The sequence below is a fragment of the Zonotrichia leucophrys genome, chromosome 17, assembly GCF_028769735.1.
Source record: "Zonotrichia leucophrys gambelii isolate GWCS_2022_RI chromosome 17, RI_Zleu_2.0, whole genome shotgun sequence".
In the NCBI taxonomy this organism is placed as follows: Eukaryota; Metazoa; Chordata; class Aves; order Passeriformes; family Passerellidae; genus Zonotrichia; species Zonotrichia leucophrys.
In genome coordinates, this window is record NC_088186.1 from 6352214 (window position 1) to 6375225 (window position 23012).

At 43.8% G+C, this 23012-nt stretch overlaps 2 protein-coding genes across 5 annotated transcripts in view; both read left to right on the forward strand.

Moving 5' to 3' along the window:
• Window positions 1–5502, forward strand: part of MEGF9 (multiple EGF like domains 9) — a 49845-nt gene extending 44343 nt beyond the window's left edge. The window contains exon 6 of the mRNA XM_064727724.1: window positions 687–5502. Coding sequence (XP_064583794.1) covers window positions 687–1135 — 449 coding nt within the window. The 3' untranslated portion in view covers window positions 1136–5502. The remainder of the gene's footprint in view (window positions 1–686) is intronic.
• A 4047-nt stretch (window positions 5503–9549) lies between these two features.
• The window catches only part of CDK5RAP2 (CDK5 regulatory subunit associated protein 2), a 70271-nt gene continuing 56808 nt past the window's right edge, over window positions 9550–23012 (forward strand). For 2 of the 4 annotated variants that reach the window (XM_064727671.1, XM_064727674.1), the window contains exons 1-12: window positions 9550–9679; window positions 9818–9879; window positions 10515–10582; window positions 13892–14002; window positions 14776–14852; window positions 15597–15717; window positions 17163–17314; window positions 18205–18367; window positions 19672–19725; window positions 20124–20243; window positions 20837–20929; window positions 22257–22475. In XM_064727671.1, the coding sequence (XP_064583741.1) occupies window positions 9627–9679; window positions 9818–9879; window positions 10515–10582; window positions 13892–14002; window positions 14776–14852; window positions 15597–15717; window positions 17163–17314; window positions 18205–18367; window positions 19672–19725; window positions 20124–20243; window positions 20837–20929; window positions 22257–22475 (1293 nt within the window). In that variant the 5' untranslated portion in view covers window positions 9550–9626. Of the gene's footprint in view, window positions 9680–9817; window positions 9880–10514; window positions 10583–13891; window positions 14003–14775; window positions 14853–15596; window positions 15718–17162; window positions 17315–18204; window positions 18368–19671; window positions 19726–20123; window positions 20244–20836; window positions 20930–21503; window positions 21581–22256; window positions 22476–23012 lie in introns of those variants that run through there. The other 2 variants (XM_064727672.1, XM_064727675.1) reach the window with 2 other exon arrangements.

The following is a 23012-nucleotide window of genomic DNA, read 5'->3' on the forward strand; positions in this document are numbered from 1 at the left end:
TTGTGATTTGGTGACCTCCTGCTTCTGGCTGTGTAGACTGGGGATCTCCGTGTGGTTTGTGTTTGACTTCATTCAAAAGCAGAACTAAGGTTATTTTGCCCTTTTACCTAAAATGGTGCAAACACTGAACCCACTGCAAAATACTGGGATGGCTGAGTACTTGTGGTTCATTTCTTCAGTTTTGATCTTCTTGTTTGTACAAGTAGAAATAATAATACTGAGAACAAAGTCCTACATCTGGTGCACTGGTTGTGAAGGGTTGAAGCTCCTGGAGTTGCTGTGTCTGAGTGTGCAGCCCACACAGACACCAAGGGACACGTTGGTTCAGAGTCTGAACTTGCTGAGCTTGGTAAAGCTCCATTTTCCTGCTCTGAACAGGAGCTGGGCTGGGACTTGGTGTCATCATGAGCTCCTGTATGAACATTGAATCATGACTGCTGTACCTGTCCCTCAGCACCAGGCTTTTCAGTGGAGTCCTGTGGGCACTTAGCACACAGCATTGTATTAAAAACCCCACACACAGCCCTGGACAGACATTTTCTAAACTGCTTTGAAAAAATACCACTTTAGCAGTGTAGCCTTAATTGCCATAATAACTGTGATATAAATGTCAAATCTCTTACGTTTGTGTTCGATTTTCAGCTCAGCAGATTTTTTTATTGATCATTTTTTAATTTGTTTTGTAGAAGTCACTCCAGAACCAAGGGAGTTTACAACTTCTGCTCCAAATACCACCAAGGCCACATCCTTTTCCACGGCAGTGCTAAACAGTACTTTGTCACCGACAACTCTACAGACAATATTTCCTATAAGCTCCTCTGACAACAGCACCTCTGCTTTCGCTGATGTTTCATGGACTCAGTTTAACATCATTATTTTGACAGTGATCATCATTGTTGTGGTCCTGCTGATGGGCTTTGTGGGTGCTGTCTACATGTACCGTGAGTATCAGAACCGAAAACTGAACGCTCCCTTTTGGACCATTGAGCTCAAAGAGGACAACATCAGTTTCAGCAGCTACCACGACAGCATTCCCAACGCTGACGTGTCGGGGCTGCTGGAAGATGATGGCAATGAGGTGGCCCCCAATGGACAGCTCACGCTGACGACTCCCATGCATAATTTTAAAGCTTAAAAAGTCATCCAGCTGTTCCAAAGTTTGCTTCTCAAAAAGTTCCAGGGCTGTGGAAGGGGTGTCAGGATCCGTGCCAAGGCTCCACGCAGAGGAATTTGCTCTTCAGATGCTCTCTGGTGCAAGGCGTGCTGGAGCTTGCAGGTGAACAGGAGACAGTGTGGTGCACCTGAATTTCAGGTAGTGTGGTGAAATGCACTCAGTGTTCTCCATAAAGATCCATAGAATTCACTGTTGTTATAAACTGAATTGAAGCTGTTTTTATGAAGAGGTGGTGGGGTGGAGAGAGCAGAACCCAATGAGGAGTCAGAAGCTACTTGGTTTCCAGCCAACCCAACACTTGTGTCTTCATCCTTTAGTTTGAGAAGTAGCTCATGAATTAACAGTGGAATTTCAGGAAACAGATCTTTGGAAAGGCATCATCTTCATTCCTGACAGAAACTTATTTGAAAAGGAGAACAAAAAAAAAAAAAGGGAAGTAATTGTTCACTGTACTACCAAAAGGCAAGTAGGAGGAGTGAGGTGCACACTGAAAAAGTCACCATTATCTGTTCCCACTAAGCAGGGAAATGGGAAAAAATCCTAAGAACATTTAAGTGAGGGAAGAGACTAAGCTTTTTCCTTTCTGAGTATTTATACAGGGTGATGATGCTATTGAGACATAGCAATCCATTTTTTTCTAGAAGGAGTTAATGAACTTGTATAGTTTCTGTGCAAGGGAAGACGACAAGACATCTCAGGGTTGCCATGTAAAAATAAAAGCCAGGCTTACTACCCTACCCTGATAGAAATGGTGTGTTATGTATATAAAATGTAATATATCTTCTTGGAATTGTATTTGTAATTATTTGTAAAAAAGACAAGCAACCAACTGACCAACCAAAAATCCCCAACAACAAAACCATGAGCCCCTCCCCAACCTCCCCCACTCCCCAGGTCATGTTTTATCCTCTAGGTTTTAATTGTACAGCGTTAGTGACATTGTTTAAAAAATAAAAAATCATGAGGATTGTTTAAAATACTGTAAATGAGATGGCAATATTGTTGGAGCTGGGCCTCTGGCAAACACCAACTGCTTAAAGCTTTTCTTCCACTGTCATTGAATAACTTCTTTTTTAGAGAAAATGTGAGTGCTCCCTACTTGTATCTGTCAAATTTTGCCATTCCTTCAAATACAGAATGAATACCAGTGTTGCCATGACTAGGGCTGAGTAGGTGTCCAAAAACTGGATGCACCAATGTATTCCTTGCTTTTAAGTCTCTCTACAAAATGCAAATACGCTGTCACAACCACCCTGAGAGCCTGGGCTCATTGCCTGAGGGTCTCCCAGGTGGGTGCTCATGGTGTGGAGGGATCCCAGTGCCATCCCTGCTGAGCTGACACGGCAGAGGGGACGTGCTGGAGGGCTGAGCTCAGCCCCTTGGCCTCCTGAGGGCCAAAGGTCTCCTGGATTTGGGTGGGAGCAGCTTTGGGATGAGGAGCTCGCAGGACCTGATGCGAATTTCGAGGCTCGGAAGGTAAAAGGCACAGATGGTTTCGGAATTTAAAGCAGCACAAGGTGGTGGTGGGGAATCAGCTGTTAAAAAAGCACTGCAGGGAACAGGTTTTACAGATTGCCCTGGTTTTGGTGGGAGGCTGGTGGGCTGTTAGCAGAGAGAAGAACTCACAGGCAGCACTGCACAGGAGGTCACACCATGGAGCTCCTGTGGTACCTGCAGTGTGTGTGCCTCGGGGCAGGGGCTGTGCCATCTCTCCCACCCCTGGAAATCAAACTTCTGCATGGAAATAGGGCAAGAAACAAATATTTCCAAATCCTCACTCTTGCCCAGCCTCAGAGCTGCAGCTGCATTGCTGTGTGTGGTGGGGCAATGGTGAGACAGAAGCTGGTGGATGTATCCTCTGAGCCAGGAAAAAGTGAGTATTTCTCCAGATGAGAAATGGTACAGAGAACATGTTGGTTATTTATTTGTTTTCAGTGCTGTGAGGAGGTTTCTCTTACCTTTGGAAACTTGGCAGGGGGAGAAGTAGGTGGTTCAAACACATGCTCAAAGATGGCATTTCTGCCTCAAAAACTTGCTGCCTGATTTAAACTTGAGGCGTGGCAGGTCAGAATGAAAATTGTTGAGGATGACCAAGGGAAATGGTGAGGGCAGAATGTGGAATTGCATATAAAGCAAAAAAGCTGATGGAAAAGCTCCTGTTGCCTGCAGTGGGCCAGGGTGAGGTCCCATATTTCAGGTAATAAATCTGGCTCCTGTAATTCAGAGCAGTGTTACTTTTAGCTATAAAACGGGGGAGGACTGGAGGAGAAAATCTGGATATTGCTAATCCTTGAGTTACTCATCAGACTTTTAAAGAGCAGGATGGTGACAAGACAGAAAATTTCCTGGAAGTTGTAATTATCTAGAGGTGCTGATCTAGTGATACACTTGCACTTGGTCACTTCATGGGCTGAGGAAAGGTAATTTAGGAACTGTTGGCTTCTGGGACTGATGCTAGCAAGCAAATCGAAGGACAAGTTTTCACTTTAATGTTTCTAAAATACTTTAGCAGATTTTTTAATCTCTGCCACAAAACACCTCTTCCTTAAATTTTGCTGTGACTGTGGGCTGCTTTGTAACAGGAACAGGCTTGGATTTTGTCTCACTGTAGAAGGAGGGACCATCTGCTGCAGCAGAGCGTGGGCTCAGGTGCTGAGCCCTCCTGGTCCCTGCCTGCCACAGCACAGGAGGTGTTGGCACCTGGGCTGCTTGTGACCTCCAAAGTAATCCAAAGGCTTTGTGTTTGGGAAGAGGAGGAGTCAGGATGCCCTGCAGGGTGGGACAGCTGCTGCCTGTGGATTGCACAGCTGGATGAAGGGATGGAGACAGCCTGGAGACATGATGGGAAGCTTGGATGGGCAGGGGAACTGGCTGCCCAGATTTGGATGGCACAGGATGTTCCTGAATAGTGAGGATGTGGCACTGGCACTGTGCTTGTCAAATGGCAGAATGACACAGCAGCCACCTCCTGCCACCCAGGCCTTGGCACACAGGAGCAACAGTAATAAAAGGAGATCAATGCCTCAGCAGGGAAAGAATAAACAACTTCATGTTTGCCTTTGGTGATGTGAGATCAGCTCATCCGTGCTCTTATCAGTTCCCCTGGCAGCACAGGAGCGGAGGAAGAAGCTGAGCTGGTTCTGTCTCCAGTCACCTTGGGCTGGGTTGTACCTGGAGGGGTGGCAGAGCTCAAACACTTGTGCCAGGAGGCCACCAGCACCATGCTGTGTGCCATGGCTTCTCGTGAGGCTCCCCAGGGGCTGAGCTTTGTCCTGAGGGTGGGGTAAGGGCAGCAAAACCAGAAGTGGGCTCTCAGGGCTGTGTTGAGGCCCAGCTGAGCAGCCAGTGAGGTCAGGGCCGGGCTGAGGTGGCAATGAGGCACACGAGGTGTTCTTGATGGCCACTGCAGCACCTTCTGCCTGGGAATGGTGCCCAGCTGCTGGGCTGGCACAGGGAGGGCACTGATGGCATGGGACAGCAGCTGCAGGGCAGAGGGGATGTGTGACAGGGCAGGGGGATGGTGGATGTGGGACAGCAGCTCCAGGCACCGTCCCTGGCCCGGTGAGGGCTCAGCTGGTCTGGCTGGGGTGAGCCCAGCCCAGCAGTAAAGGCAAAGGGACAGGAGGAGCAGATGAAGGGCACAGAGCTGGGGTGGGCAGGGCTCGGGGCAGCCTGCAGGGATCTCAGCTTGGGGCAGCACTTGGAGAGCAGCAGACATGCAGAAAAGTGGTTGAGCTAATGAGGAGAGATGATCTCCAGCCTCGTGGACCACTGTAGCTGGAAATAGCTATGAGGAGCATTAGCCCTGGGGAGCTGTCAGGAGATGTCAGCCACTGGAATGATAATTCCCTTGGACCAGGCTGAGCAAACTTAGCAGGCATTTAGGAAAGAGGAGGAGAAATATCCAGCACCCATCCTTCAGGTATCCTTAACCACTGCTGTGCAGCATCATCCTCTTCAGTGTTACAGGCAATGTAAATGTGGCAGAAAGTTTGCACAGTCTCCTTTAAATAAAGGATATAAAAATAGTTTTCTCTTTAAAGTGAAGTTTTAGAGTGAGCTCCCACAGGACTCTGCTCTTTATGTGTCAGAGGAATGGATTAAAATAAGAAAAATGTGGGCCTTAAAAGTTGTACTTGCTCCCATCTGAAACCCATCAGTCTCACTCTGCATCCAAATACAGCGTCCCCCAAGCATATGCTATGCTTACAAATGCATTTCTAAAAAGAAAAAAAAAAGTGTATGATTTGAATATATGTCAGAATTTATACAGAAGAATGTTATTTAAAATGAATAAAAATAAATGTATATAATTTGTATCTATGCCACTTGGATTTTTGCATTTGTGTTTTTGTTCATTGAATTTCAGCAAGAGTCTTCCCAGTGACAGAAAGGATTGAATCCAATCTCATCCCAGTAATAACATTTGTTCCAAGAGAATTATTCCTTCATTATGCCCCTGTATGCGAGATGAGAACCAAGGCACAAAAATGTTTTCTATCACAGATATTCATAAGCACAGTTGACATTCTGTGTCGGAAAATCCAGCTAAAAATGAGCCCTCTGATCTCTTGTGTCTGCTATGAACCATCCCAGCCCTCAGCTGTGGTTGGGAGCCCCACTGGCAATGACTGTGTTCCCACTGTTTTCTGTATCATTCACACGGACACATTTTGTCAGAGATGTGAATCACTAACAGGGAAACCCTCAGAGCAAAGCTAGAAATGGGATGAGGATAGATTGTATCAGATTTTTCTTCATGACCACAGATGTCTTTCCAAGGCCGTTTTTGTTACAGATACTCTGAAATCCACATCTGTGGCATCAGTTTTGGGAGTGTTTCAGTATGGCCTGTGGAGAACTTGCATTTCCTTCTCACTTGGCAGAGTTAGGAAATTGATTTTGTTTTGCAAACACAACTGCTAAAGGCTCTTTTTTTGTGAAAGCTGTGTATGACTCTAGAGTCAGACTTGGAGAGGTAAGGCTTCGTACACTGAGTGAGCATGTGGTTTTCAGTGTTCATTCAGATGTTTGACTGAGCCAGAGCTGTGTAAGGGCCACATTGATGAAATTCAAGGGAGTTTACTGAGACCTGATTTGCATTAGCAGAGCAGTTGGATCGTGCATGACTTAACTTAGGAGGAATCTTGCTGTGAACTGCGTGAGGAGGAGGCAGAGCTGAGTCTGACCAGGTCCCCAGAGCAGGGAGAGAGAACAGGAGGGTGAGGGGGACCCGTGTTCAGCTGCTGGTGACATCAGCCCTGCTTGTGCCAGCACAGCACAGCACAGTGAGCAGCTGATCCCACCCTGCTCAGCTCACCCTACCACTGCACTCCCCACAAGTCCTTTCCCAGACTCCCTTCAGGGTTCTGCCTGAGGTGGGAAGGATCTCAGGCTGCCTTGAGAAGGAGGAAAGTTCCAACACGGCTTCCTGGTGTGAGGGTTTAGTGTAATCTCCCTAAATGTGCTACTAATGAATTTAAGGTTAAACAACATTAAGCAGATTATCTGAAGGCAAGTTGTTAACTGCTTCTAAACAACATTTCCCAGTCCTGTCTGCCCCTTGCAGCTTCCTGGTGCTACTGCAGCTTGTAAAACATGGGGCAGTGCAGTAATTTCCCAGGGAAATGTTCCATCCATGGAATCATAAGACCACAGAATGGTTTGGGTTGGAAAGAACCTAACAGATATCTCATTTCCCCTCCTGCTATGGGCAGGGACACCTTCCACCAGAGCAGCTTGCTCCAAGCCAGCTTGGCCCTGAACACTTCCAGGGAAGACAGACAGGGATGTATCTCTATATATCCATATCTTTGTCCATCAGACAGCCACTTCATGAAGTAATGAACTTCACAAGGAGGGCCCTGCTGATTTCCTTTTGACTCCAGTGTGTTAAACATGGGCTCTGCAGACTCATCCTGTGTGTGCAGAGTGATTTACTCTGCACTTGTAGCTGATGGATGCTGATTTAAAGACCTACATCAAATATGTAAAACCTCAGAGAAACCTTAAACAAGATCAAACAAATTGGTATTATCATTTCAAGTGAGTGGACTTAGTCATTTTATGAAGATCTGCTCTGTAAAGGAGGAAAACTCACATTTCAGCCTGGCTGACCAGATCCTGGTGCCATATGGCAGACCTGATTTTGTGAACTTAATTTCAGCTTGGCAGAGGCCACTGCAAAAGGGTTGCAGTCACATGAGGTGACCAGTGTCTCTTGAGGTCTCTCATAGGGGAGTTGAAGGGACTAAACATCCCTTGGGGTCATCACACCCCAAAGGCAAAGCATGAGCCATGTCCAATTGGACAGGAGATGGGCTTAAGAGCTTTACTTGTGCTAAGTAGTGCCTGGCACTTCTGGTAGTTTGGGACTGCTGCAGCTCCAGCATGCACTTGTACCCATAAAGCTGAAAGAATTAAGCAGGGATGGGAAGCCCACTCTTACTGACCCTACACATCCAGAGCTGCAGTGGCTGCTCCCACCAGCCTGGGGAATCTGACAGGTGAGTGTCAATCTAAACAGTGCAGGTACATGGAGGAAATAGAGTTCACAGGGCACCAGGCCAACTGGGAATAATAAACTCATGGAATTCATGGCCTCTGGTCAGCCCTTATCTGTGGCCTAATTCCTGTGTGGGTAAGAATGCCCTTGAGACAGCCTAGAGTGAAACCTGACCTGAGTTGGTACCAAAGAGGAAACCAAATCCAAAAGAGGAAACCAAATCTAAAGCACAGGGTCACTCCTGTGCTTCCTTGTGTTACAGAGAATGGTAAGAGCAAGTGCCAGCATGAGGCACCACCTGATGCTCGATGCACTCTGGGGCAGAGTGGCTGCAAGGCAGCCCAGTGGAAAATGGGAGTGCTGGTTGAGAGGGCTGAACATGTGCCCAGGTGGGCAAGAAGGCCAATGGCTCCTGGTTTGTACCAGCAACAGTGTGGCCACAGGAGCAGGGCAGTGACTGTCCCCTGGGCTAAGCACGGCCGAGGCTCCTCCAGTGCTGTGCCCAGTTCTGGGCCCCTTGTGGCCAGAAAGACCTTGAGGGACTGGAATGTGTCCAGGGAAGGGAATGGAGCTGGGGAAGGGTCTGAAGCACCAGGAGCAGCTGAGGGAGCTGGGAAAGGGCACAGCCTGGAGAAAAAGGAGGCTCAGGGGGGACCTTGTGGCTCTGCACAACTCCTGACAGGAGGGGACAGCTCTGTTCGCAAGGGGCCCACAAGGTCAGGCTCTGCTCCCAGGGAATATTAGGGACAATAGAGAACAGCTTCAAACTGTAGGGGCAAGGTTCAGGTTGAATATCAGGAGAAATTTCTTCACAAAAGGGGTGATCAGACATTGGGAAGGGGCTGCCTGGAGTGGTGATAGAGTCACTGCTCTTGAAGGTGACCAAGGAACGACTGAACTTGGCACTCAGTGTGCTGGGCTGGCTGACAAGGCAGGGATTGGTCAAAGGTTGAATTCCGTATCTCAGAGGTCTTTTCCAGCCTAAATAATTCTGTGAATCTGTGAGGATGTAAATAAATATTCCAGGGAGGTATTTCAATCCTGCACACGGGTACTAAATGAATTAAAGGAAGGCAAGGATGCACAGCAAGGAGGGGTCTGGAGCTCCACCTGTGCCCGGCGCTGTTCCCTGGCCATGCCCCTGAAGGAGCGGCCACAACAGCAGCATTTAATGCAGTTCAGCATTTCCCACTGTCCATGTTCAGAAATGTCCAATGTAGCTGCATTTTCTCCCACAAAAATTGGGAGAGCCGACACGCTTACAACCTCGCTTTACAAAAACAAACAAACAAACAAACAAACAAACAAACAAAAACCAACAAAAAAACCCTCTCAGATCATCATTCAAAATCGCCTGCGCGGATGATGACAGCAGCTGCCTGCACCCCTGCCCGTTGCTATGAGCAGTGACCAGAATGTGAAACTAACGCGTGTTTATTTCTTCCGCCAAGCCCGATGACGGCTGTGCCCTGCGGGGAACATGGCAAACATCAGCGCCAGCGGCTCTGCCAGGCTCGGCAGGAGCCGGGGCTCGGTGCCTCCCTTCCAAAGCCTCTCCCAAATGGAGACACTTTTGTAGCAGAGCCGGGGCAGCGGCTGGGATCACTCTGTCCCCTCTCGCACCACCTCAGGTGCCCCTTCCCCTCGAGCTGTCAGCTAGGGCTCCTTCCCTCACTCGAGATGGCGCCCGGCCGGTACCCGCCCCGCTCTGCCCTCAGCCAGCATGGCCGCTGCTCGCCCAGCTCGGCCTCCTGCCCTCATCAAACATGGCGGCTCCCATTCACTTCCCATTGTGCCCGCCCTCCTCGCGCTCCGCAGCGGCTTCGGCGGCTTCAGCGCGCTCGACGCAAAGATGGCGGAAGCGATTGCGGGCGTTTGAATTCCAGGGAAGCCGCCAAAGCCGCGCACAATAGGCGGCGAGCGCCGCGGGAGCCGCGCGGCCGATCCATGGATTCACTGCCGGAGGAGGACCCGACGCTGCCGCTGCCGCTCGAGGGCAGGTACGGGGGAGCTGCGGGGCGGGGATGCGCTGGGCAGCGCGGGGCGTGTGGCGGGGCCGGGCCCGCCGGCCGCGGACGGGCTCAGGGGGACGAGCCCGCGGGCGTTGTGCTCTCAGCGATCTCCTCCTTCTTCCCCAGCGCCCTCCAGCTGCCGGACATCTCCCGCGGGGACCCCCAGCCCGGCCCGCCCGGCCGACAAGGTAAGGCTGGATCGCGGCCGGAGCCCGCACATCCCTGCCCCGCTCGGTGCTTCGCGCTGGACCCCAAACCTGCGGATAAAACCTCAAACTCGCGGCAAAAAAGGCAAAAACCCCCATTTTAAGTGATGCGCTTTTTGACGTAATTTAAGAGTTTTTAAGGCCGGCAGCTGCTGCCGTCACTGCTGTGTGCTGGCTGCCTGCGGTCATTAGGGCATTCAGCCTTATATAAGATGATCAGCGGTTTTGTGCGGCGTGTACTTAAAATACTCGGAATATCCATTGAGGCCGTGCTGCCTGGTCACATTGTGCTCATGGTTAGGGGAGTTGAATGCTCTGCATCATCCAGTTCTTGCTCTGAGGGTTTATTCTTGACAGCGCACCTCACATAGCCTGATTCCAGTGTACATTATAATTTAGTGGGTGATGGAATTTGGGAGTTTAAGTTATAGACAGCTTAGCGTGAGCAGAAAGGAATGTGGATACTGACATGTAATGTAAACAGGGGGCCAAGCAGTGCCTCTCTCACTTCCCTAAAGGTTTTGTTATGTTTAGATTAGTGTAGACCTTTGCCAAATTGAAACCCTACTTAGAGAGATTGTGCTGTCTGAACTTGTTCTGTCTTCTTTAATGTCTAGTAGTACCAGATGTGGCAGAAGACACAGTCTCACCAGCTCGGGCTCGGACCATGAAGGACTATGAAAATGTAAGCAGAACTTTTAATGTAAGACTCAGTGACAGATTTATGGCCAAGATATTTCCAGCATGCTGGCTGAAGTGTTGACTCTTAGTTTGTTTCAGTTGATACACATCTTTTGGAGGTGTGTCCAGGTGAATGTCCCTGTCTGTGCTTTGAACCTTCGTTTCTTAAGTGTTGCTTTCAAAAACTGAGGCAGGAATTTGTTGTTCAGAGCAGCCAACTGCTGTGCTGAAGTTGTGAAACAAAATTGGCACCCTCTGCTCAGAAGTTCCTGCAGCTCACCAGAAACATCAGAACTTGGTTTGCACATCTGTTGCTGATTTATTTCAGGGAAGCATCGAGTTTGTTTTCATTTAGGTTAGTGTGGGATTTGGCTTTTTAATTCATTGACTGCAGCATAATGCCTTTTAACTTTATAGTATGAGTATGCTTGGAATGCTTGTGTTGTAGAAGTCTGGTATCATTGTGGCAATTCTGGAGATAAAAGTATTTTGGCACTTACTAGAATATAAAGGAAAACATTAGATTTTAAAAATATGTTAACTGTATTGGCTTTTTAAATTGAATTAGACAGTTGTTTATGTCTGCTGAATGCTGATTTGATTGGGCTGTGTTGCAGGACAACTTCCCCATTCAGGACTAGAGTGAAAAACTTTTGAGGTATTTATTGTTGTGTGAAGAAGCTGCAGAGGGGAAGGCAATATAAAATCTGAGATGATTGCTAGAGATAAAGGCTGTGGCTGCTGCCTTTGGGCTGTGCCAAGAGTGTGCAGTTTCAGTGTGCTGCTGCTGCTACCTTTTGTGGCAGTGCTGTTTGAAATGAGTGGTTCTTACAAACTCTTTCAGTTTCCTGTGACCTTATATCCCCTCTGCTCTTTGCTCAGAATTTAAAGCTTGTTGGGTGAAGGATGTTTTTTGCAGTCTGTATCTATTTCCCTTTCTCTGTTGTTTCTGTGTGTTGGCTGGGGTAGACAGACACTGCCTTGGCATTGGCATGTGCTTAAAATCTCTTACTGTCATGTGTGCCAAAGACCTCAGTCCAGAATATACATTTTTCTAGTGGTTTGTCTGCAGGGTTCCTGGGCACAGGGGAAGAAAGTTGCAGAAAGAAGGAAGAATCTGTTGCTGTTTGTCCTGTGTGATGTAGAGCAGGGGCTCAGACCCCTCCTGTTAAACTGAGTTGTAAAACTTCCCATGGGATGAGAACTTTTATGGATGCCAGCAGTGTGATGAAGCTCAGAGATCCATTGCCATGAAGGAAGAAGAGTATACATTAAACACCAGTAAACTTATTTCTGTAACTCTGTTACTCATACAGGCTGTGAGAAGGATGTAATGAAAAGATTGAGCTCTGGCCTTGCAGCTCAGAGAGAACAGGATGGATGTAATGACCCTTAAGCGGGCTAAAAGGTGAATCCATGTAGGAAAGGTCCTTTAATGTTCATACCTGGGGAAGGTGCTGAGCTGGATAATGTTGGAGGTGCAGGTTTTTGAATTATTTATGGAGCCCCACTTTGTTGCAATATGGAGGTAATCATTCTATCATAGAAAACATGATTACATGGGCAGAGTGAAAAGCATCTCTGAGGAAGAGCTTGTTATGGGAAATGAGGTGTTCATGAGCAGAGGGGGTGATGGATATCAAATAAGGCAGCTGGGTAATATTTGTGGGATTCTTTCTTGTCTCTCCAAACCCTCTTAGAGTTTTGCTGTACATCTAAACAGCCTTTCTAGTTGGAAACTGTTGTGCTGTGAAACCACAGCCACTGCTGACAAATCCCTTTTGAACAAAACTGGCTCCATGCAGACTTGGAGAGGAGCTAATCTGAGCTAGGATTTGCTGCCATGCTGCTCATGCTGTGGAATATTCTGTGCAGTGTGTATATCAGTCTTGGTTGTCATTACTTTTGTTTAAGTACAGAAATCAAAATGCATAAAGGAAGTAAGACGGAGTCTTCAAATGCATAAGTTCAGAGGGTTGCTTTTAAAATCTTTTTGCAGTGTGAGCTTTCTCACATTTTACATGTTTTCTTTCATTAAGTAATTGCTTATAAATTGTCTGTGTGCTCTAACATTCATCCAAGAAACTGAACATCAGAGATGGCATTTGTTTCACTCCTTGGTTTATGATTGCATAGTCTGTTGCATTTGCTTTTTGAAAATATTACCCTTAAGCACTTTGGTTTATCTCTGTTGCCACTGAAATACATGTAACAAGAGTTGTGAAATGCTGAATTCTTTTGAAATTATTTTTTCCTTTTGACTCAGAAATATATTGAATGTAGGGAGACTAATTAGAAGTTCAGCTGGTGCAACTTCAAAGTGTTTTTGTCACTTGGACTTTTTATGAATGAGCAGGGACTGCTGGGAATGATTTACTGACAGGTTCCTTCAGGGTGTGGGAGTGAGCCACAAAATTTATGTAGGATTTTCAATTGCTCACATGATTTTCACTTTTGTGAATAATGACAAGGCAGCTTTCTGGGCAGGGATTATTAAACTGAACAGTTATTTGCAGATGCAGGTTCTGAGTGCAGTTACGGAAAGTAATCTTGGGTTTCACAAGGCGAATATTTTGGAAATTGTATTGCTAATAATTTTTACAAATAGCACTGTAGTGTTCTGGAAAAGCCTACATAAATATTTTATTAGTAGCTCTGTAACATATTAGATTTCCATTTGCTGAAAGCATCTGGCAGGGGACATAAGACTTATTTGAATGAATGTTTTATGCTTCATCTCTTAAAAAAATTTAGAGGGAGACTCCTTTCTTTAATGAAACCATCAAATAAGTTACTGCTTCTACAAGGAAGGTTAAAAGTGATAAGCAATTTTTCCCCAAAGAATTGCACTCTGAATTATGGCATGGGATAAAGGTTTTACTGGTGTTCAATTGGGCTCACTTGTGTGCTTGTGAATAAAGTTACCTGGGTCCTGTTAATGAAACTGCCTTCCCAGGCTTTTGCTTAGAAAATATTTCTGTTTCAACATGAAAACTGTATTGTATCTTGTTCAAGTTCTATCATTTAGAAGAATTACTTAATGTTGTTAGATTCAGAAATCTCTCCTGAATTCTCATTGTGTCAAGTCAGTCAGTATTTTGATGCTTTAGGGAATAGTTCAAAGGGCACAAGGCTATTATATATTTAATTAGCACCTTCACAATTGGACATGTGTGTGTCACCCACATGCATGTATGAGTTTAACTGTCTTGAGGGGATGGAATTCTGGTCTTGCACTGGTAAAAGCAGAACTATTGGAGGTTAGGATTTTGCCTTTTTTTCCCTTTTTCTCATTATCTTTCTTCTTTCACAGCAAATCACTGATCTGAAAAAAGAAAACTTCAACCTGAAACTTCGTATTTATTTTCTGGAGGAGCGAATGCAGCAGAAGTTTGATGGTCCCACTGAAGAAATCTACAAAATTGTAGGCATTTAGAACCATTTCCTGGAACTGTGTCTCTTTGTTTGATTTTGTCTGTTTCACTTGACTTTTAAGTCTTTTTTTGTTATTGAAAATTTTGGTGTGATTATTTTATTCTGGCCTTATCCTTTTCAGTAATAAATTAAAGTGACCTAAAGAGGAGCTTTCCTCAGGTCTCTTTTCCATAATGGAATGGAAACTTGAGTGTCTCTTGATGCATATTTCAGTAGTTAAGAACATGAATTGATGTTTGGGTAGATCACAGTGGCAGCTGAATATTGCTGCCTGGTCTTCTCCACTGGTGATTTTTTTGTAATTGCTGATGTGTTGGAATAGTGTTTGTCAGCTTCCTGGCCAAGGAGTTCTTTGTACAATTACCTCATGAGAGGTTTCCTCAAGCTATAAAAAAATCTAAAATTACTAAAAACCTCTGTAGTTGATAAAATCAGGTTTGAAAAAAAAATAAATCTTGGAGCTTAAAGAAAAATAGGCTTGGAAACCCTAGAAATTCCCCAACTGAAGTGCAGTACTCCCTAATAGAGCAGTTAAATGTGTGTGCAAGGATTTGTATTGCTTGAGTGCAATGGTCCTTAATGCTACTGATATTTTCTGGAATGCTTGAACCTTGCAAAATATGTCTTTTAACAGCTAAATGTCTATTCTTATCCCAATGATACTTTATATTTGCTGGTCCAAGCAAAAAGTAATCTACACACTAACTTTTGGGATGGGTGATCTTCCAGTTCTTTGCAGACATTTTCATTCTTTTGTCACAGAACATTGAGCTGAAAGTTGAGATAGAAAGTCTGAAGCGTGAGCTGCGGGAGAGGGAGAAGCTGCTCATCAAGGCCTAGTAAGCACCAGTTTATTTCCTGATATCCATTACTTAGGATTTGTTTCTATGTGATTCTGTGTGTTTTGTGCTTTAGGAATTGGAGGATCTTAAAGACACTTAGAAATTTCTGGTTTAAAACTAATCCAGGCTGGCAGCTGTTGATTGCCCCATAAGCTTCAATTGCAATGGAATTTTCTTTGTTTTCCTGGAGCAGATGAATTTTGTTTGATCTCTCCAGGTTGCTCAGAGGGTGTTGCTGTGCTTTGAAGGGAACCTTGCACAAGGTCATGCTAGAAAGGGAAGTTGATGTGGCAGTCATGAACAAGTGCTCATCTACTGTTGAGTAAGGAGACACTACCTGTTCTATTCTCACAAGGTGTTAACAAATACTGAAAATGCAGATGGAGAGATCTCAGCAGCTCCATATCTTCAGTTTATCCCAGTGCTGCTTCCTGTAGAAAACACAGCTCTGCTGAAGCTCTATAGTGTATTTGGAAGCTTTAGAAGTAGAAAGGAAATATTTCACTTTTTCATCATACGTCTAAAATGCTTCTTTATCCACTGTGCCAAGGCTTTTATGTGGAACTCACAGACAGCACCCAAATTGCTGCATGGTCTGTAGAAGTTTGTATTGAACCTTAGAGTGATAAGCAGGTGCAGAGAAGGTGGAAGATGCTTGAGCATAATCCATCAGCCTCTGGGACCTGAAATGTTTTCCCTGTTGATATGCACTGGGATTTATGTGTGTGCTATTTCTCTCAGTAAGGCAGTTGAAAGCTTGGCCCAGGGTGGTGATGCTGAAGTGCAGCATGGAAAAGAGGCACAGAAGAAGATGCAGGAGATGGAGGAAATGCTGACTGGCAGAATAAACCTTCTGGAAGAGGTGAGTGACCACAGCTGAAGGAATAATAAGGAATCACTGCTGTCTTTGTACTGTTATCTGAGATTTGATACTGTGGTCAGCATATATTTTCATAATGTCTTTTTTTATTCCTCACTGTCTGTGCTTGAGCCAGTTTATTCCTGTATTTATTGTTGAGTTCTGGTTACTTTACAGGGGAACTGTAGTGTAAAGGGAAGGGACCCACAAGGATGATTGAAGTCCATTTGAGTGAGTTCCTTCAAGGAGAGGGAAAGAGGAATTTGCATGACCTCTTATTCACTTTAGTGTAACTGGGATTTCTGAAATCATTCTTTGTGCTGTTGAATTGGTAGAGAAGTTCTTAAATTGCTTCCTCTGTCCCAGATCAGGCAGTCAGGCTGGTGTTTTCCACATCTGATAGGCTGAAGAGCAGATTTTCTATCTCATGGTGATGGGATATTTTCTGTAGCCCAAAGGTAGTGTTGCCCTCTGACATTAATTTTATTCTGCTTATGAATTCAAACACTGCAGTGTGGTTTTAGTCACAAGTTTACACAGCACCATGTAATTATATAAATCTAGGGAGTGCTAACAAAGATTAATTTCCTTTAGAGTTCTGGATTGACAGGTGAATGTTGGCAAAACAGCTTTTCAGGAGAGGGGTTGAGTGGGGAAGTTCAGGGGTGAAGGAGCTTTTCCTCTTCCTCCCCCAAAAAGATGCTTTTTAGTTTAGATGTGAAGGCAAGGGGGGAATGGCTTGTTAGGCTACAAGGAGGCTTTTATTTCATAGGAAACTAAATTGGGTGAGCACAGCAGGAAGCTTGCAGTGTAAAAATGAAGATCTGAATCAAATTTGATGTAGTATGTGGCAACTTCTTATGTATGTCTTTTTTTTGGTGTTCTCCATCTCTCAGTTGGGTCACCCAGAGGAAGTTGACTGAAATCTCTGGTTGTTATCTCCATTTCCTTTGCTGTTCAAGAGAAAAATGTCTGGTTCATACTTTATCAATTCCTGCACAATATTATAAATGATGTTGGAGAGAGTTCCAATTAGCTACAGTGAGCTTGGGAATATTAATTTTATTGAACAAAAAAGCCCTTCTTTAACCTCTTTCATTTAAGTGTAGCTATTTATTATGGTAGTAGGACAGTGGGACAAAACCATTTTATAATTGCTAAATCTAAAACCATAGCATAGGGGCACTTTGTTTCTAGTTCTGCTATCAGTTAGGGTATTTTTTATTTCTTTGAAACAAATTTCCCTTTTTTCTGTACTATAGAAAGTGGATTAATCTTGAAAATGCAGACACAGAGTTCAGAAGCATTTACAAAGAACTTGAAATACTTGGTAAAAGTTCCTAAATTAAACTTCCTGACATATGTTGGGTAGAAGAAACTTCTGTATGTGAAAAAATTCATGAACATTTAGTTCTTAGAGGCATCAGGATTGTGTGTTTTAATTTCAGAATCTTAAAGCTGCCCAAGAAGAGGTGGAAAAAGCCCTTGCAATGACAGAGAAGGAGAAAGCTCTGAGAATTGCTGCTGAGCAGAAACTTGCTTCAATTATCAATGCCCCTGCCAAGGATGTGGACAAGGTTACAGAAGCTGAGAAAGACAGGTCAGAAGTGTTGCCAGTAATGTTTCTGACTGCTGGAATTCTTTATTAAAGTGTGAAGAGTCAGCACAGCTTTGGCTTTGATTGGGTTGGTGCTGCCCTTGGGTACAGGAGAGTTGCTGGCCACCCGTGGAGTGAATGGCAACACAGCAACCAGTTCAGTGCTTTGTGCAGCAAAGTCACCTTTGAAAGTTCCCTGAAAGTCTGAAAGGGTCAGGATATGTGAAACATAAACTCATAGGTCAGGTTGGTAAATTTAATGGGAAGAGAAACACTGTTAGAAATACAATCCAGGTGCAAAACACAAGAAATCAGTGATGGCAGATTATGCTGCAAAGTTTTCATGTGTAACACTCAGGTCTGCCAGAAAACATCATTATTGTTCTTGGAATACTGGGAGTGTGAAGATGTGTGTTGAGATGACAACAGCACTGACCTGACTTGTTTTTAGTATGGTTTTTTCATTTTTTCTTTTTTGTTTCTGTGAAATGAGAACCACTTAGTTACAAATTTAGATGAAACTGCTTGAGAGAGACTTGCTGAAGGCACATAAGGATGTGGTGTGTGGGCTAAGAAGGGAAATAGATTAATAAGGTTTTTGTGTGTGCTGTAAAGGACAAAGTAAGGAAAATATTGAAATTTAACTGTTGATATTTGAAGTGGTATTGGAGGAAAATAAGAATGAGCACTTTGCAGATAGCACAATCCTGTTTGCTTATGTTAAAATTAGAGCCCATTTTTAGGTTTGCCAGGGTTATGAAAGTCCTTCCTTAAGTTCTACAAGTATTGTCTTGAGTCTTCACTTAGGAGAGTTGTCTGCAAGATTCACTGCAATGGCTGGAGAATTGGTGGTAGATGGTGCAAAATTAATACTTAAAATCTTGTAATTTTAGACTTATAGAGCAACTGAATCTGTCACTGAAAAGTAAAGAAGCTTTAATTCAACACCTTGAGAAGGAAAAGGCTCAGAGTGGATCTTCTGATGGGAACTTGCCAGTGGAAAAAATCAGAGAACTTACCATTGCCTTGAGGCTTGAAAAGGATAGTGAGATAGAGGTGAGGACACTGCCTGATGAATTATGTGTTGTAAATCTCATGGGGGGTAGGATTTTAAAGGTTTTATGCATGACACTATGTGAGTGACATCAGCTAATTCTTAAAAATATTATTTCCTCCTCCATTTTCCAGTTCATTACCATTCATGGGTTATGCTTGGCTTGGTGGGCAATATTCATCCTTATTTATCCATTCCCTCAGTGAGAGGTTGTGTTTCCCACTGACTTGATGCCTGTGGAATAGACAGAGTGCAGTTGCTTTACAGAAATATATATTAGAGAAATCCTAGATGTTAATAGATCCCTCACTGGATGACATAACTGCTATAAAAGTTCAGAATGTGACTTGAGAATTTGTTCTTGGGAAGTGTCTCTGCTGTTATGGGCTGGAAAAAAAAAGCTGTGGTAAGGGAGGTAGGCATAAAAACCTCTCATAAAATAAAGTGCAGGTTTGCCCTTTAGCTTACAAAAGGTACAAGCATCAGTCTCCTATTTCACTTGGCTCATAAATAGGAAGACAGAGATCCTGAAAGCTGGAATGTAGAAACACGGCCTGAGGCTTGCTGTTTTCTTTTTTTTTTTCCTGTTGGTTATTCAAAGACAAAATTAAAGCTGGCGGAATTAAGAAAGTTAATTATGGAGGCTGTCAAGCATCTGAGATTTTTTTCTTCCCTTTTGTTTTGGAACTTAATATTGCTCAGCTCAGTACATAGACACATTTTTTGTCTGTGTCAAGAAACTTTTATGTTTAGATGGATTAGAGGTAGTAAAAGTTTGCAGTTCTGGGTGAGCTTGCAATTAAATCAATCTATGCCAGGAAACCCCCTGGTTTCACAAGAGTGTTTGTGTGTCAAGGTGAAAACAGCATCATCTTTAATCATTTCACAGGAGGTGGACACAGTGCATATGATCATTTGGGGGCAGTATTGGAGAAAATATTCTGATGAATGCTTTGCACAACTCTGGTTTTATGTATGATTACTTTTCCAAAACAAATAATTCTGTCACCTCCCCAGGGAAAAGTGCTAATTAAAATCTCTCTTGATAAAAGCATCTTGCTGACAAAGATAAATGTCACATAAAAATGCACCTCTATTAACTCAGCAAGTGCTGAGTTCTGTCTCATGCATGGAAGAACATGTTTTGAGAGTTTTTGTTCTATTTTCTTTTTTTATTTTTTAGTTTGGGCCGGTTTATTTCATGCCCAGGGTTTTTAAGCTCATTTTGCTTCACTTTAATGCTTAATGAGTGTATTTGTGTTGAGAATGAATGAAAGTGGCCATAACAACTGTTTTGTTCTTACAGGCTCTTAGAATTGAGTTTCAAAATGAGAGAAATTCCTTTGAAAAAAAAATTCAGGTAAGTTCCAGTTTTGCTCTTGTTTCCTTGACCCCTTTCAGTGTGTTGGGCTCCCCCTGTTATCCTTTCATAGGCAGAGGCCCTGACTCCAGGGGAAGCAGAGCAGGTCCTCTGCTAAATTCTCTTTTATGTGGGGTGACAGGAGAACCCCTCCTGTTTTTGAAGCAATTTTCAGTAAAGCTGATACACACACTCATCAAATATTGAAGCTGATGCTCCCTTCTTATACAAAATTCCAGGCACTTCTTTAAGATGCTGCCTCTCATTTTGGGAACTGTATTTTATGTTGATAATCTGAGTAATAAACTCCAAGAACTCTGAGAGAGTGTACTTGTTAATGTGCAGTTACAGTATCTCTTAGTGGGAAGTTAATGCAACTTTCACATAATCTAATTTAGTCCCTGCAAGAAGAGCTGCAAGAGAGAGAAAATGAGCTTGCTGTCGAAAGGAAGAATGGTTTGAAAAGGGATAAAACTATCCAAGGACTAACTGTTGCCTTAAAAGCAAAGGAAAAAGAGGTGAGGGTCATTATGAACTTGCTGGTTTGTTGAAGTACCATGGAGAAGGGGGTGCTGTGTGTGTGTGGCAGGTCTGATCTCACTGGCACCATGAGGAGGCTTTGAGTGGGTCCCTGTCACTGCTGTCACCTCTCCAAGCAGTTCTGCTTGTCTGCAGTTTGGGCTCTTGGACTGAAGGAGAGAGGAGAAAGTATCAGTTAAGTATCTTCCTCCCTTAAGAGCCTGGAAGAAAAATGTTTTCAGCTGCATACTGATTTTTATCAGCTCTGAGCACCACTTAGAAGATCCGAGGGGTATTTTATGTTGTTGAGTAAGTGGAGCTGTCAAAGGCAGCTAAAATGAGAGAGGTCAACATCAGCTGAAATTCAGATTGTGTGCAAGAGTGGGAAATACTTCACTTGAGTGATAGGCAGTCTAGTGAGTGTATAAGAGCAAGAATTTCTTTATATAAGATTTACTATGATGTATTTGGTGTTCCTGTAAGTGTTTTGTGTAGTTGGATGAATGTTTAATGAGATGGGGTAGAAATTACTGCATTGCCATCCCTTGGAAATAACTTTTCCTACATAATATTCATTTCACTTTATTTAAAGAATGAGGAGCTGGCTTCTGAAATTGAAGAGTTAAATGCTTCATTGGCTAAGGCAAGAGAGGCAACTCACAAGGCACATGTCCAAAAATTCAAGGTAAGAACAAGCAATTTGTTGTGACTTCCCCCATTCCTGCTCCTCCCTTCTCTGTAATTCCACACAGCAGGCAGTGCTTGCTATCTTTGAAAGCAGAGGAATGGAAATCAGTTTAAAATGTTGTTTTAAATTTTTAATGTTTATTACTTTGAAAAAAAAATCCTAAGTAAAATTATTTGAACAATAGAATGTTAAAATAACTTATCTTCTTTCTCCTTCTGTTTTTTGAATCTAAACCAACTTTAAGGAAGAAACATGCAATATCAGAATAAGTTAAAAATAAAGACACAAATATCTGGGGAGCTGAAATTATCTTGAGGCTTTTTTTCCCCAAAAGTAGAGTGCCAGTACAGGCTTCCTATTAGAGTTGAACTGGATGTGAGACACCTGCTTGGATTTATTTACACAATAACCGTGAAACCACTATTTATAAAATACTGGAATGTTATTTGTGAAAATGTGAATTAGTAATGCTTTTTTGTGTGTGTGTGTGAAGGAGAAAAGGGACTTGATTTTTTTTTATTTAAAAAGTTCTGAGTTTAAGAAGTGTGCAACTGATCCCTGCTGCCCACAGAGCCCACAGTGCAGAGTGAGTCCTGCTCCTCATCACTCTGCTCCTTAGCTCCAGCCCTGAGCCGAAGGCAGCTCTCTGTGAGTAAAAGGAGCTGCAGAGCCCTCTGCTCCTGTCACCTCTGCTCTGCTCCAGGGCCACTTGTAGCAGTGTGGTGGAGCACAAAATAGATCTGTGCCAAGGGGAAGGGTGCAGTCACCATCCCCAAAATGTGCAGCTGTGGCACTTGGGGATGTGGGTTGGTGGTGAGCACGATGCTGGTGCTGGGCTGGCAGCTGGACTCCATCCTAAAGGTCTTTTCCACCCTTAATTCTTAAGGTTGGCAGCTGGACTCCATCTTACAGGTCTTTTCCAACCTTAATTCTGTGATTCCATGAAAGAATCAGTAACTTCCTGCCCTAGTCCAGATTGAAACTGGACTCTACTCCAGAAATAGTTGGATGTAATTAAAGCTCTGTGAATCAATAATGCTGCCATGACCTTGTTTACACTGTGGGCTCCTTTGCATGTCAACCTTTGTCTCATTCTTTGGCACCTCAGACTTCCTCAGCCTGCACTGGCTGTCATGGAAAGTTTTGTTACATCACTAGAGGAAGTTTTTAGTGTTACACTTTCTTGTTTTGTCATTTCACTGTTGCTTTGCACCCCAATTCTGATACACTGGGAAGAGGAGCAGGGCTGTGGGATATAATGGTGGTAAAGACTCCCAGGCTTCACAAGCATCTTTCTGGAGGCTGAATGCTGTGTGTGTTTCAGGGAGCTGCAGATTACCAGGCTCTGCTGATGGAGAAGGAGACGCTGCTGGCAGAGCTGCGCTCGGAGAACCTCAGCAAGGACGCTGAGAACCGCCGGCTGCAGAGAATCATCAGAGTCACTGGGCAGGAGCTGAGTGATCTCAATTTGGAAAGAGAGAAAATGGAGAAGGAGCTGGATGAAGCACAGCTGCAGAAGAGCAGAAGTGACAAAACCATTAATGTTATTATCACGTTTTTGCTTTATTTCTTAGTCTAGAAATCATTCAGTGCTTTAGCAGGTCCTTTTCTAACAAAATTGGGTTTTTAATTTAAATAAGTTCTGGGAAGGAAATGCCTGACACTGCCTAATGCTGTGTGTGAAGATTGAGGAAAATTTTGGCACATAATCTGCACAGAATAATATTTTAAATATAATTTTGATAGTTAGGTCCTAGGAAAAAAAATCATTAACCTTTAAAAATGGTAGATGGTTACTGTTGATCCAGTTTTTCTGGTGGGAGAATCTGAACATCAGGATGATGTATGTTTACATTTCTGCCATATTTTTCTTGTTGCATGTCTATAGATTATCTTAAATTTCACTTCTTAAACTTTGTTCTAATTGTGACCTGGAGCCAAACATCAGCCTGCTCTCTGCTCTCCTAGCAGGGTCACTGTGAAGGCTGTGTATTAAATAACTTCTGCTTGTAAAAGACCCAAAGCACAGGATTAATTGATCACAGTTTCACATAAAAATGAGGTGCTGTTCATTAATTCT